At 39.0% G+C, this 14,654-nt stretch overlaps 1 protein-coding gene across 1 annotated transcript in view; it reads left to right on the top strand.

Annotated features, from left to right (window-relative positions):
- The first annotated feature begins 5,253 nt into the window (after nucleotides 1-5,253).
- The window catches only part of TfAP-2 (transcription factor AP-2), a 35,902-nt gene continuing 26,501 nt past the window's right edge, over nucleotides 5,254-14,654 (top strand). The window contains exons 1-2 of the mRNA XM_032434504.2: nucleotides 5,254-5,646; nucleotides 5,715-5,762. Coding sequence (XP_032290395.1) covers nucleotides 5,724-5,762 — 39 coding nt within the window. The 5' untranslated portion in view covers nucleotides 5,254-5,646; nucleotides 5,715-5,723. The remainder of the gene's footprint in view (nucleotides 5,647-5,714; nucleotides 5,763-14,654) is intronic.

The raw sequence follows: 14,654 nt of genomic DNA, 5'->3' as shown, positions 1-14,654 counted from the left end.
CGCGCGTGTTGCTAGCGTCTATTTAATTTCTGGTTCGTGTTGGAAAAACTAGATACTTAAACCATTTAAAGTGCGAGGTCTCGAAGTTTAAATACTCTTGCAAGCAATCATATACTTATCAAAAACTTAATTGATATTGAATCATATATATAAAAATACATCCTTATCAGAGAGTTCTCAATTCTTAACCGATTGTATTGTTAGGTTCCCAGATAAGTTCTATGGAAACTGAATGAAATAAAGCATACCGATCTTAAGAGCTAAGCGACCCGATTTCGTACAAATAATAGGAATAAAAATTCTCTTACCACATATTGATGCGTGTGCCAGGTATTTTGAGATATTGCGATTTTGAGAAATGCAATAGTGTGTCTTCGGAAATCAGTTTAACTGCGGGTAATCACAGCATAATCTTGGAAATTTGCATGCCCTTTTTGTGGGGAACAGGCACTTGAGATCCTTATCGCGCAAATTATTCTCGTCACGTCTAACGTTTATAAAGTATGCTACAAAGTGCCCGCCAATTTGACTGCTTGCCCGGCGTGCCTTATCCTGTCCACAAGGCCAGAGTATGCCTCCTCCTCGCAAGCATGTACATTAGACTGGGCTGAATGACCTGCACCAATTGGCTTTGAGCAGTCCGCGAGCGACGATGCGTCGTTGTGGGTGTTTTGCCAGGCAGACGGACGGACGGAGGGACGGACGATGGCCCGTCCTGGAACTCGGACGCTCGGCAGTAATTAGAGGGAGTAGAAGCTTTGATATCTGGCAGTAGAACCAGCGCGGCCTGCTCGTCATTCTCTGCTGCTGGAGCCCATTTGCAAACGGCTGCACACTCTTTTCAGATCAAACTGATCACCCTGCGGCCACAGGCATTAAAATGAGAATGTGCAGAATGTGAGCATCGGGTTTGGCACGGGCTCAGGCGCACATTTTTCAGGCCTGCGCCTCGCGGGAGCCAACCACAATGGCATTGGGCAATGCACAACAGTGTGTCTTAGGCCTGCCTACAAACTATTTGATGTTTAATATATATTAGTTAACATATGTTGATTTAGCGTGGATTGCGCGCTTGCCTATTGAGAAACAATGGCGAATTATTGGCCCGAATTGAAGTAGAGTACATGAGCTGCGAGTACAAATGTATATACACACTTATTAAGGGGCACAACACGTGCCACAAATGGGTAGATAGTCGCGGGAGTGGGACTACTCGTCAAGCAGCCAAGACCTACAAATAAACAAAATGTGCATTTTTATTAGCCAGTCGAGCACAACAAGGGCTCCCGACTGGTTGCAAACCAGCAGCCTGCATCACAAGTCGAACGGAGACTCTCCAATCTGGATGCCTCTTACCTGGCTGCCTGGCCTCCTTGTTGCCCGTTGCCTGTTGCCTGTTGCAGCGGTTGCAGATTCGAGTGCGATGACAACACAGCACAGAATGGCCAAGAAGAATGAGAAGGTAGTAGGAACAGCGAAAAGCAACATAACCGAGACAAGTCCAAAATGAACGACCTGATTCACAATATTTCTCCTTGACGATGCATGTTTACCCTATATGCCCGAATAGAGTAAAGGAATAGCATCGATTTTCTGTTTTATAAGACTATGATTTTCATATCTTTTTTAAAATTAAAAGATTTTACCTCATGTCAAGCATTTGAGCGCTTCTATTAACTTTAACTTTCACGTCTAATCAAAGGAGCGCAAAGCGCACGACAAGTTGGAGCTACCCGTTGCAGGTGTAGGTGTAAGACTGAAGAATATAAGGCAAATGTTATGCGAGCAAAATGCAAAGTCAAACGAACAAAATCCTATAATTAAACAATTATTGCAACTCCCACTTTTTGCCGGAGGCAACTAGCCGGAGCCCGGTTCCCGGACCCTTGCGCTATGTGCACTACTCCTCCTTTTCGAGATCATGACTGCAGCTCGCGTCTGGCCCAGAGGAGTCAAATAGGAGGAGCAACAGCAAGTACTTCTGCCAGCATTCCTCCAGTTGTGGCACACATTTTACTGGCAGAAGCTGCTGCTCAGAGGGCAGAGCAGAGCCCGAGCGTGGCTCAACACTGATTTTAGACTGTACGCAGTCAGCGGCGGGACATTCTTTCGAAAAGCGACTAACTTAAAGCTAGTAAATATGCTCTATTCAAAAGTGTGAAATCTGAACCGAATCTGGATAAAGTAGTGTCAGGGATAGTCCCAAGTCAGGCTGCCCTCGAGCCTCGCGTCCTTCATTCCCTTCTAGAGCTCGCGGAGATTCGTCTAAGTAGGAAGTTTCTTTAATGCAGTCGAGAGGAGGAGAAAGCAAAAGCCGCCTTTAAAGCGAGTTACTTATGTTAAGCATACCGAGAAACAATGCAAGAGCGGGCATTAAAAGTCGCGGAACATAATAAATTGTTTAAGAAGAGCCGATCTCACCCCCGAATCTATATCACGGCGAGCACATCGCTGGGCGAGCTGCTCCTGTAGAATGCGGGGCCCAGCTCGTTTATCTCTCTCCGACCGTCAGCTTGTCTCCGCTCGAGCGGGCCGGGCCGAAAAGCATACGATAATTAACACACGAGAGCGGGGCGTGTTGGGGAGCGGTCCGCAAGAGCCAAACAAATTATTAAAAATGAATTAGTGGAAATATAAATATGTATATGAATTTTAAAATTCCATACATCCATAAGTGCCTCTTGTGGTTCGGTTCGACTATGCCTTGGCAGGAACGCACGTGCGCCCAACAACTGATTGCCTCCATACCTGGCGCATTTTCAGGCACTGATGAGGCCCCGGGCCTTGCCTGAGAGCCAGGCCTCCGCAATTGAACACGAATGAATCGTTAGGTTTGATTTTGACTCATATATATGAAAACTCATTAAATACTAATCTATTCTCAATTTCTTTCCCTTAATGACGCCGATCGCGGCTGCTGAACGCAAATGCATGCCCAATTTAAAATCAGGTCATTTGTCATAATAGATAGTTAGTGTATTTTATTATAATTATCTATACACATCTAAACAAATGGCTGGCACATTGATACACTGGCTGCTGCATTTTAAAGAAGCGGCAGAGTATACAAAATAAACAATTGAGATCTCTTTACCCGACTCGCAGATACTCTGTTAGTCTTTGATCAGGGCTTAATTTAGCCTTTCTTTCCTAGCAAGGCTTCGATCTCGAGGACTTTAAGGTGCGCGCAGATATTTCTTTTTTTTTATAGAATTTATCAAAGAATATAAAAGAAAGTTTTAGATAAGTTTTTTCTTGTATAGGATAAATATATCTATATGCAGTTCATTCCATAATTTAAAAATGTTCTCCCACTTTGATTATTAGTTCATAAACACAGGGTATCTCCTAACCGTTCCCTCTTACTATACAAAGCGAGCCCTAGTCCCAAACAGTTCTGCAAATTGAACAAATGAGGCGCAATACAAAAAAAAAAAAAAACACCACCCCACACACATAAGTATATATTATATGCATCCTTCAACCCAACCGCATCGCTTCGTGTGTTCTTCAAATTTAAGCTAATTTCATGATGACAAAATGTTTAATGTGCAAGCAGTAACGAGTTTTTTGCCTACTTAACAGAAATTACTTAATATACATTTTTCTATAGTAAAAATTGAGCTGTGGAACCCGGTTAAAGTCGCAGGAGCGACTCAAGTTGATTTGTTAGCCAAGAACTATTATATTAGTCGTGATATATTAGGGGTAAACAGGTGTGTAGCGACAATAAAAAAAATATTATTGACACCTCATATTACACAAATCTAAGCTAAGCTAATTTCCTCTCTAGGTGTAGGGCTCGGATCAGGGGAAAAAAGATTGTTCTTTGTAAAGGCAGACTATTTTTTTGAGTTGGTTTCTCTTTTAACTTATGTCGAGGCAACATAATATCAAATCATATAACATTACGTTTTAATGTTTTTAAATCATAAAATATCGCGCAATTGGAATTCTTGCATAATTATGCTTCTTCCGGCTGCGCCACACTAGGGAAAATTATCATTGACTAAATTCTAAGTTTGCTTTCCGAACTTAAGGAATAGGGGAATTTATAACTAAGGGAATAATTATGGCACTCACATATTTATTTTGTATAATATTTAAGGGAAATGAACTGATGCATCTAAAAAGTGTTCCCCGTCTGAAAATGCTCTACTAGAGCTTGCCAACAATTTAAGGCGTCTCTAAGCTCGAGTATTATTTGTCTAATGCACTGTATATCTAAAATCGTTTCTGTTTTTTACTACAATCTTAACTTATAGCAATGAAATATGTTTTTGCTGCATTTCTTGATTTTAACCTGCGGATGAGGACCTAAGCGTAACATAAATCGAACAGAGCTTGCTTTAAGCGTATAAATTTGACTAAAGAGAAACCGCGCACAGCAAGAGAGCGCAAAGAGAGCACAGCTGATTGGTTGCAGAAAGGGTGGGTGAATATACATAATATAGAGTATAGAGTATAGAGTGTGCGAAGTACATAATACTGTTTGCATCCCCAACAGCAATATGTATTCCGGCGACAAAGGAGCATTGGGGCCTTGCTGCTGGTGCTCGGGATATGATTAAATGTTTCCCGGACGTGATTTACCTAGGATTACGTACCTAGATAAAAATATATATACATATATATATATATATGTGTGTGTGTGTGTGTGTGTGTGTATTTGCATACAGCCTGGGGCCGTTGCTTGCCACCTGATATTTATTTACATCATGTACATAGCCCATTTACATAGATATATGTATGTGCACATACTTGATATTAAAGCACAAATACATTTATTTTATGCTCCCACATATATGCATATTCATGGATACACACACTGTCCAGAAGCCTCTACTGTAAGGGCTGGCCAGCAAGATATGCTTTTGTTTCCTCGGGTGATGCTGGCATGCAGAAGAAGATTCAATCCACCATGCCCAAAACTGAATGCCATACGTACATACAGATGTACCTGTGTATATAGAGAGATTTCTCTCTGTGTGAGTGAAAGCGCGGCATAGCATATACATACACATACACACATACACTGTACAGACATATACATATATATATATATATATATATACGCACATGTACAGCAAGCATATGTACCGGAGAGGCATGTTTGAAGAGGCGCGTTATCTTGGGCGAAATGGAATTGGAAACGGACTGTGACCAACAGAAGCTGCATGCAGTACACCTCCGGGTAGTACATAGCCAAGGGCTGAGTCCTGGTAGCAGTCGTACAGCGAAAAGCATCAAGCACGTAAGCTGGGCAAATCCTTTGCCCGAAAACCACAAAGGAGATACGGAAGTTGAAGTCGGTTCACTCGTCAAGCACGTAGCTGCCGCCGTCGCAATACTTTCACATCACAAACCGTGCCCAGGCACCAGGCCCGGCGCCCTTAGTGCTGCATTAGTGTCATTCTCGAAGAAGTGCAGGAGTTCGAAACGGAAATTGACTACCCGGAAGCTAAGTCCAAGTTCTGTGCCAAGCGAAACCATACGGCCAAATTGAATAAGTTTTCGAAAACCGTGTTGTAAAGCAAAAGCTCCGACGGCAACGCGTGATTCGTGATTCGTTGGACGTTATTGGTATTTACATAATTTTGCATAGAAGCTATCATTCTGGATTTCACAAGCAACTTTCGACGGAAGGTGACAAGCCCCGCAGTCTGCTGGCCAGTTGGGAAATTATTTTAGCAACTTTTCTTTAATTTCCGTAGGAGTTGGACATGTCATTTCTGGCTACTTTGGATGCCAATGCCTGGCAGGTAATTATGTTACCCCAAATATTTCCTGAACTTCAAATTTATGCAAAACCTACTTGTTATAGCCCATCGGATATATATTGCTATGCAAATATACTTCCCTTTTTGAACATTTACCTTAAGCGCTCGTTATTCTTTTAAGTGTGAATACAATTTGTAGTTCTTCACAGAGTTGTAACAAATTACAAGTGATTAGAAATTTACTTATTAAATATGAGTTTGAAGTGTTTGAAAATAAGTTGCTTCGACACATCGATCTAAACAGCGCGATTAAACCTATAAAATCTAGATACATATCCCTTGCAATATAGATCTTAGAGGCTTTACTCTGTTGTAATTGCTTAAAAGAGGCTACAGAGATTTGTGCACAGTTATAAAAAAGAAAGCATCTACGACTGCATAAAGCATACTGAACAGTTTCGATCCGGATTGGACGAGTGGATTCGATCTACCAAAGTCCGTTTGTTAGATCATGTCCTTCCCAGAGATTGTAAGAGAAACTTAACATTTGGAATGTAGATTCGAATATTACTGAATTTCCAGAAGCTAGAGAGTAGTTATAAAAGCTAAAAAAATGTCGTAAAATTTGATATACAAAATCACACGAATCAAAATGTTTCTTTCACTTCCCCAAAAGTCTAATATAGTATATAATATAGACAGCCTTGCGCTTTGGTAATATACAAATCGAAGCTGTGAAAATTTGACGAAGATCAGAATATAAGCCAAACTTTTTTGAAAGATACATTTGCCTTTTTGTAGGGTTTCATACAACGTTTACATAGATGAAAGAAATATGATGATATCTCCTAGTCCATGATAGGAGTTAAAGAGCCAATTGAGTGCATTCGTCTGTATACGATTCTTTCGATATAGGTCTATGTTGGCCATATAGGCCGATCTTACAAACAGATTGAAAGACACACAGACTTGGATGTCTGGATCGGCTGTTGATGCCGATCGGGCCTATAAAGTCGGCAGGTTCTGTCTATCCGGCTATATATAAAAATATGAATTGATATTCTCGCTCTTCACCGGGAAATTTTTAAGCACTTTTATAAAATTTCGTTTACGGTATACAGAGCTTTCACACATGATTTCAAAAGCATTCAACTTGCTCACAAAAGTAATTACAAGCTCCGATGCTTTAATGCCTTCCAGGTTAAATGAAGCATTGAAAACTCAATTGTCTGTCGTCGCTCTCTTAAAGTTTAACGTAATATTGTTATTTCGGTTTAGTAGTTAAGTAAATTGACAAAACCAACCCCTATAATATGTCTATAAAAACGTTTATCTATACAAACTCTTAAATGGAACGATGTTGGAATATGATTGACAAATGGAGGGCACTTTAAAGACAGGTCTCGTGTATGCTATTCGTGTAAACTTTATAAGAGTGATATAATAGAGACCTCTAAATTGTAAATTGTCGCCCAAAAGGATACTCTGTTTAATATGATACAAGTGAACTTAACTGTGACAATATAATTAGATCTGTGCCTCTTTCCGTCCGATCGGTTGCCTGTACAAGCGCATGGATTTCAAAGACTATAATATATATATATTACACATATAAATTTCAATTTACAGATGTGCCTTGATATACTTATATTGATTTTTGGGCCAGGCCTTTTAAGAATATCTTGGAGATACTATATCGAAGAAAGTATCCGCCGGCTAGTATAATAAAGCTGTTGCAATGTACGTAACAGCCAGAAGAAACTGTCTCCTTCTCACCTCATCACAAGTACTAAGTATCAATCTATGATAGTATTCGTGTCATCCGTATTGACCATGAGCATTTATTTTACGTGCTAAAGAAATAATAATGACAGCTGACAAAACAATCAAAGCAAAGGAAATATTTTTTTCATTTCTTTGTTTTCCCTTTGTTAATTATTATTAAATGGTTGTTCTTTGTGAATCATAATAAATGAAATAAACAAATATTAAAATTGACAAGTGCTGCTGGAGTTGAACTGGCTACCTTGCGATGGCCAGGCCGACGCTTAGACACTAAAACGAAACAGGCTAATGACGTAACGTTTGACTTAGCACTTCCATATCGATGGCAACATTTTGGGTGGTGATCATCATCTTGGTGGTCAGTCAGTCCATCAGTCAGTCATTCAGTCAGTCATTCAATCAGTTGGTCATTCTGTCAGTCAGCATCTCAGTCAGTCAATTAGCCAGTCATTCAGTCAGTAGGTCACACAATCATTCAGCTATTCAGGCAGTCAGTTAGTCATTCAATTAGTCAGTCAGTGACTCCGTCAGTATTCAGTCAGTCAGTCATTCAATCAGTTAGTTGCTCAGTCAGTCAGTTATTTAGTTAGTCAGTCAGTTATACAGTCAGTCAGTCAGACAGTCAGTTAGTCAGTCAGTCAGTCAGACAGCAAGTAAGTTAGGACAGGCTTTTCTATATTTGTAGATATTTTCGAAAGCCATTTTAGAGCAAATTTAATTAATATGTCTGCAAGAGTATTTAGCTTCCGCAGTCCGAAGATGTCTGGACTGTCTGGTCTTGTTTAATAGTATGTAGGTGATTGGACTTTGATTCAAGGACTGTCACAAGCAGTCACTCCATTGCTTGTTATTTGTTTTGGCGGTGGTTCGTGCGGTCGAGTTTTATTTGCGCAGACCTGTCGACCAAATGAAGCGCATAATACATCAAACACTCTTTAATGGGGGTGACAAAGCCGCAGCGCTTGGCGAAGCTGATTACTCTATAAGTAACGCGAATCGAGGCTCAGATGCAAAGAACCATCAACGTCGCAGCCTTTGCAACGACAACACCAGCATTTCATTTTCTTAATCATTTTCATATCAAAGTAATCAAGGCTGGCTCTTGAATTCCCCTTCATCTACTGTAGAGGTTAATACAAGTTGATATATGTCCACGATGTTCCATAGATCTGCGTCTTTTTAAGCAAGTTGATATTTGAGCCTAACAGAGAATTCTCCCCTTTGATATGTTTCTTTTGCAATCTTGTTGAAAACTAAATTTCCTTCACATATATCAAATTTTTCATATAAGTCACATGCAATACTAGTTAAAAACTCAATACCATGCATATAGGTTTAATAATAATAGTTTTGAGCCTGTTTCTAAATATTTTCTTTCCTACATTTTTTTAACCCCTTAACATTTTTTAAATGCCCGACGTGGACTCACACCCCGACTTGCATGCCGCTTCGAACATTCGAACTTCCTTTTTTACATGTTTATGTAGCATGCGTGCTATGCTTCGACATCCCTCCCTACGTTATGTGCTCTAGAATAACTTTAGTCCTATCTTGATAAAATGATCATGTCTTAAATTTAAAAGTCTTTAGATCTTATAGTCTCTGAGATCAACTTAGCTCTTATACTGATTAAGTCTATATAATTTTAAACACACTGCAGATATACCCCTTTTACCCTTATTTTAATGAAAGCTGGGAATAAAATAATAAATAAACGTGACCGACGAGTAATAGTATCCCGTGGTCGCACGTGAGACAAGGCCTTAAAGGCACGTGATATTTTAATTGAAGCATTTAATTTCGCATTTCAACGCATTTCCAGTAATATGCGCTAGTATATTTATTAAAGTCGTTTTAAACGCGTCACTTATTCCTTGGAATATCACACATTTCTTAAGTATTTTCCTGTTTATTTAAATTACGTTTATTTGACCAGCGTAAACCTCTTTCAGAAGATTTATCTACCGTTTGGCAGAGTTAATGAATGAGATTTCGTTGGCTTGACCACAAAGCTGTTGAAATCTTGAAATAACTTGATGAATTCGCATTAAATCATTTTCATCAACACAGATTTAAATACTACAATACCCTGTGTTTCTATCAAAAGGAAGAAAGGGTATAAAGCATAAGAGACAAGAAGTGTGGGAGTCCCTTTGTCTCTTTCCCAACATATTTGGCGTAAAGGGTTCGTTCATATAAGTTAGAAAGAATTGGCGTTGTCTACACTCTAAATATACTTATAGGGAATAGCTTGGTCAAGAACCTTTCTTACCTGCGATTTTGGTAGAAAAAGGTTCACAAGCTTTATGGGAGAGGATATCTTGCAGCAGGACACTTTCCACTTCAGCTCCTATATGATATATTGGCATGTCCTGGAATAATATAAGAAGATGAAACACATTTATGGGTAAATTTAAATTCTCGAGGAATGAGCTCTCGACTTAGATTCTATATATGACTTGGCCAGTATTTCATATTATGCACGGTTTTCAGCTTAAGTCCTATCAAATAGATAGCACAAATGAGTGACAATAATCCAGCGAGAGGAATAGCATTACCAACCACTGACATAATTGCCCATGCTGATATGAATATTACATTTAAATGCCAATTATGCACATAAAGAGATAATTACCAAGTATCATGCTTCATGCTTGTACTTTAATGTGCGGTGTTCGTAATCCTTATCCGCATTATCCCATTTTCTGGGTAGGCTAATAATTCGATATGTTAATATTGGACACGCGAGTGGCCAAAGAATGCAGATCATGTGGCACTTGGCCGCGGCATTGGATAACCAAAATCAGGCCTGCAAAAAAAAAAAAAAAAAAAAAACTGAAACGGCGCCCTTAAGTACAAAACATGCGGCACGTGACCTTATTTTTGCGCTTTGAGACATGATGAAACACTCTGCGGCCACTAGAGCACAACAAAACATAACACAACACAACACTGCCACAATGTGTGTGTGTGTGTGTGTGTGTGTGTTTACCCACACTGCTTCAACCCCGTGCCTATGATATGTCCTACTCCTCCGCCTGCCGGCAGACGGCTGCTTGAGCCCAGCGCTAAGTGAGATTTGGTGTGGAGTAAATTTTGGGCTGAAGTGATTAGCGAGCACTTCATGTTAAAAAGTGAAAAGCCAAGTAGTGCGAGTGGCAGCGAGCGTCGCTTAGACGGCACGCATATGTTTTTCCAGGCGTCTTCTTTGTTGCTCTACTGTTGTGGGTCGCACACCCGCACACCTGAGTGGGCGAAACGGAAATCAACGGCAACGGAGGGCACTCGATTGCCCACGGCTTGTGTTGCAAAACCCAATACGAGCTGAACGGATACATTACGAAGGTCGGTCACGTGACCCAAAAGCAGTCATTTTAATTAAATTTATAAAAAAACAGTGCTGCGAAGTGGATAAACATGTGCGAGTGTCTTTTGTCAGCAAACAGAATGTTTCATCTGTCGCAGACGCATGCTAATAATATGGCTTGCCAAAAAGGTACAAAACAGACTATACCATGCGGCCCTCTATGAGTGTTGAAAAACAGCTCAATATTGTAAAGTATTGGAAAGGATATCAAACGTCATATAATTATCCTTGTCATGTTATAGTTTGATTCATAAGTGGCTCGCTATTAAGATACGTCAAGTAATTCAGATAACATGGCTATTCAAAATTTAAAAACAAAATCTTTCCTCTTAAGAAATTTACTTTATATCTGAATTTAAATTCATATATTTGCACACTATAAATCAGTTGGCAGCTTAATTACTCTGCCACACGAACTGCTTTGCAATGCGAAAGATCTTAACCAGGTCTTAATACATGTATTTACACATTCTCTAGCGCCGGAGTTATATGCGCTAAAAACAATTATGAAATAAGGCTTGTTCAGTTCTTAAGTATGCATAAACAGGTATTCGTTCGCTTTCTTTCATGTGCATGTCTCTTGACGCCGAGTATTTACTGTACAGCTCACCAGCGGCGCCGGGACCTAAACTGAAACTTATTTAATGATTTATATTAATGGCGGCATATCATGTTTCACGCGTACTCAGTGTCCGTTCGCCTGCAAACCAAATTTGTCAGTGGGGGTCGGCACGCGCTCACCTTCCAATGAAGTTATCAGTCGGGACAGTTCGGCGTGCCGAATGCCGAATGCCAAATGCGGCGGAACGCAAACTCTGCCATAAAATTGGCGGCTCTTTCGATTTTTTGCTTACTCGCAAATTGCACATGATTTTGCATTCTTATAAATCGGCTGTTACTTATTTTGAGTCACAGATTACAAAAATATTCAATATTTGGAAGTACGATCAATAAATTATTTAAATTTCAGCAAGAAGGAGTTTGTCTGTACAGGCATTACATGATAAGTGCGATAAGTGCGTAGTTCCTTTTTCTTAAAAAGGTCTGATATAGGTTGGGTGTCTCAATGTATAAGCGTTTGCTTAAAGCACAGCATGACGCTTGTAATTTAAACTTGTAATGTAAAATTCTTATAAAACATATAGTTGATATTACAAAAACTCTGGTTTTCTTTATGGCAGCTATAAGATATAGTGAGAAAAGTTATATATCATGGGGAAATGGGAAATATTGTATCAAGTGAATTGATATTAGGGATGAATAAATGTATATAAATTATTCTGGACATGTTAGTGTAAGTTTCATTGTTTAAATCAATATATTTTTAATAATTTACTATATTTTTACTAATTTGTAATACCCACTGCAAGGGTATAGCAAGTAAAAACTTTGCAATCTTTCGTAATTTTAAGACCTTAGAGTATTAAATATTTACTATTTGATGGCCTCTACTGGGCAAGTACTTACTCAAAGTTTGGAGTAGTTTTTGTTATGTTCCAGGCTGAATCCAATTAAATATTTGATCACTATACGCTCATAAGGTCCCAATCGAAATCATTTAGTTAATACGCTAAGGGTCAAATTTAATAAAATCCAATTGAATCTGGCTCCAGCTCTGCTAAGTCCTGAAATAGAGAATACGGATTAATCAGTTTATATTGTTGAATAATTCATATATTTGATAGAGTCTTGCTTATAAATGTAAGGTACGCGATGTCAGAGTATCTCTGTACTGTGAAAAGCTCTGTAGATTGTTTTACCTTCGCACTTTAGCTTGCCATATACATATATATGTGCCATATATGTATATATATATATACATATATATACTCATCTGCATTGCGAGTGCTTTGACTGGGCCTATCTCTTGCACAATTTGCTTGAAGCACGGCTAAAGGCGGAGGAAAAAGTGTAGCATCGGCATTTGCAGCTCCTCTATTGTATCACACACATTGAAATATATGCACCTATAACTACGCAACTGTTAAGCATCTGTTACGGTTTCGTGGAATTTCAATTTTTACGCACTTCTTGGACAATCTTGATGCAGAAACGCATCCTCAGGCGTTTTGCATACACACTCTATTCAAAATGTTAAAATGAGTATATACTCTTTTGCTTTCCCAGCGCATTTGAAGCTAAAAATGAGTTTACATTTGGCAAATGTACTAGTGTCTGAACGAATCGCTTCGATTGATTCAATTTCGCCAGATCGGAAATCTCCAAACTCCTTTAAAAAGTTATCAATATATATTATCAACAGGTAATTTTCTACCTGAGGCTAATACAGAATGGAGCATTGCATCCGACTGCAATGTTTTAAGGGTTCCCTTTCTTTGGATAATTATTATATATTGTAATAATATAATATATTGTGTGATTAGGGAATATTGTAGTTATTATTCTATTTTTCGTCCAGCAACTCGTCGTCAGTTTCTAAGATATACCTTCTTTGTCCGATATGCTTCATTGCCTCAGATATATGTAGACTATAAATATACGTATATATTCCACCTAACTATACATTTGTGCTAGGAAAACTAGTTTTCTCCCACAGCACACAGTCATGTCTATAAGTTAGTACACGCTTCTATATATCTATACCTCAGTTAAGTCTTATAAATTGAGGAACTAGAATTTTGGCTTCAATAATATGCAAAATTTTCGTTCGCTTACCTGCAAGCTGGTTAAGGTTTTCGTATTGCAAAATCAACAGCATGGCGAGAAACCTGTTATTTGGTTCTGTAAAGTCGAGCCATAAATTTCTAATGATGATATTGATCCAAACATAAATCAATCTGCAGTCGACTGAACGCATATTATATGAAATTAAAATGATCGACGCGGATTGAAAGGTCTCTGCGAAGGGACTTCACTTGAATATGCTTTATCGATATTTTTTCATTGCATATGATTTATTTTCAGCTTATTTTTTACCATACGAAAATGCTCGCAATGTGCAAAAACTCATCGTGAACATTAATCGTCCGTAATATTCAAAGTGTGTAGACTTGAAGGGAACGAAATTTGACTTTTCCGTGGTAAAGAACAAAATGTTTGATTTGTTCAAATAATTTTGAGATGCGCCATATTACGCAATTGAGTTAAATATGTCTGTCTATGGAGTCGGCTTCGAAGTGCAAAAGAAGAGGTAGCAATTCGAGCATAAGAGACTTTTCGTGTGCTGTCATAAAAATTTCGATACTTAAACGCGAGTAGATCATTTAAGGCTCGCAAATAATTAGTAGCCTCTTTTAATGATTTCATTGTCCAATTTATATACCTTAACGACCGCTGACGCCGATGCCTGCTTGAGCTTCGTTATTGTAGACTGTGCAGCTTTTAATTTTCGGGATCATCAGCCGGCAATGTGGAACACAGCCATCCTTTGGCAGCCGAGCAAATGCCAAGCGTGCGCCGCCGACGCAATCTCTGAACGTTGCGCCACACCGAGACGCCACAAGAACAGACATTGCCACAGACATTGGCACAGCCACAGCGTGGCGACTGCTGCAGTTACGATTCGCTCGTTTTAATAATGGCAATTTCATTGGACTCCAACGCATTGATAATTTTCTCACATAGAAATAATTTCTTTTATCTCAGCTAAGAGAGGCGCCGCACGCAATTCGGCATTCAAGTTTTATAGCCCAATGAATACGCATAACATATCCAGTTTTAGGTTCGTAATCACAACAAACCTCCTCTACCCTTTGCTAGTCTTTGGAAATCTGGTTAAGCAGAGCGCAGTTTATAATATATGTTAACTTAATAATGGCGTT

This window comes from Drosophila virilis, chromosome 3 (genome assembly GCF_030788295.1).
Source record: "Drosophila virilis strain 15010-1051.87 chromosome 3, Dvir_AGI_RSII-ME, whole genome shotgun sequence".
NCBI classification, from domain to species: domain Eukaryota; kingdom Metazoa; phylum Arthropoda; class Insecta; order Diptera; family Drosophilidae; genus Drosophila; species Drosophila virilis.
The sequence above is the reverse complement of the archived record's forward strand: the minus strand, read 5'-3'. Positions and strand labels throughout refer to the sequence as shown.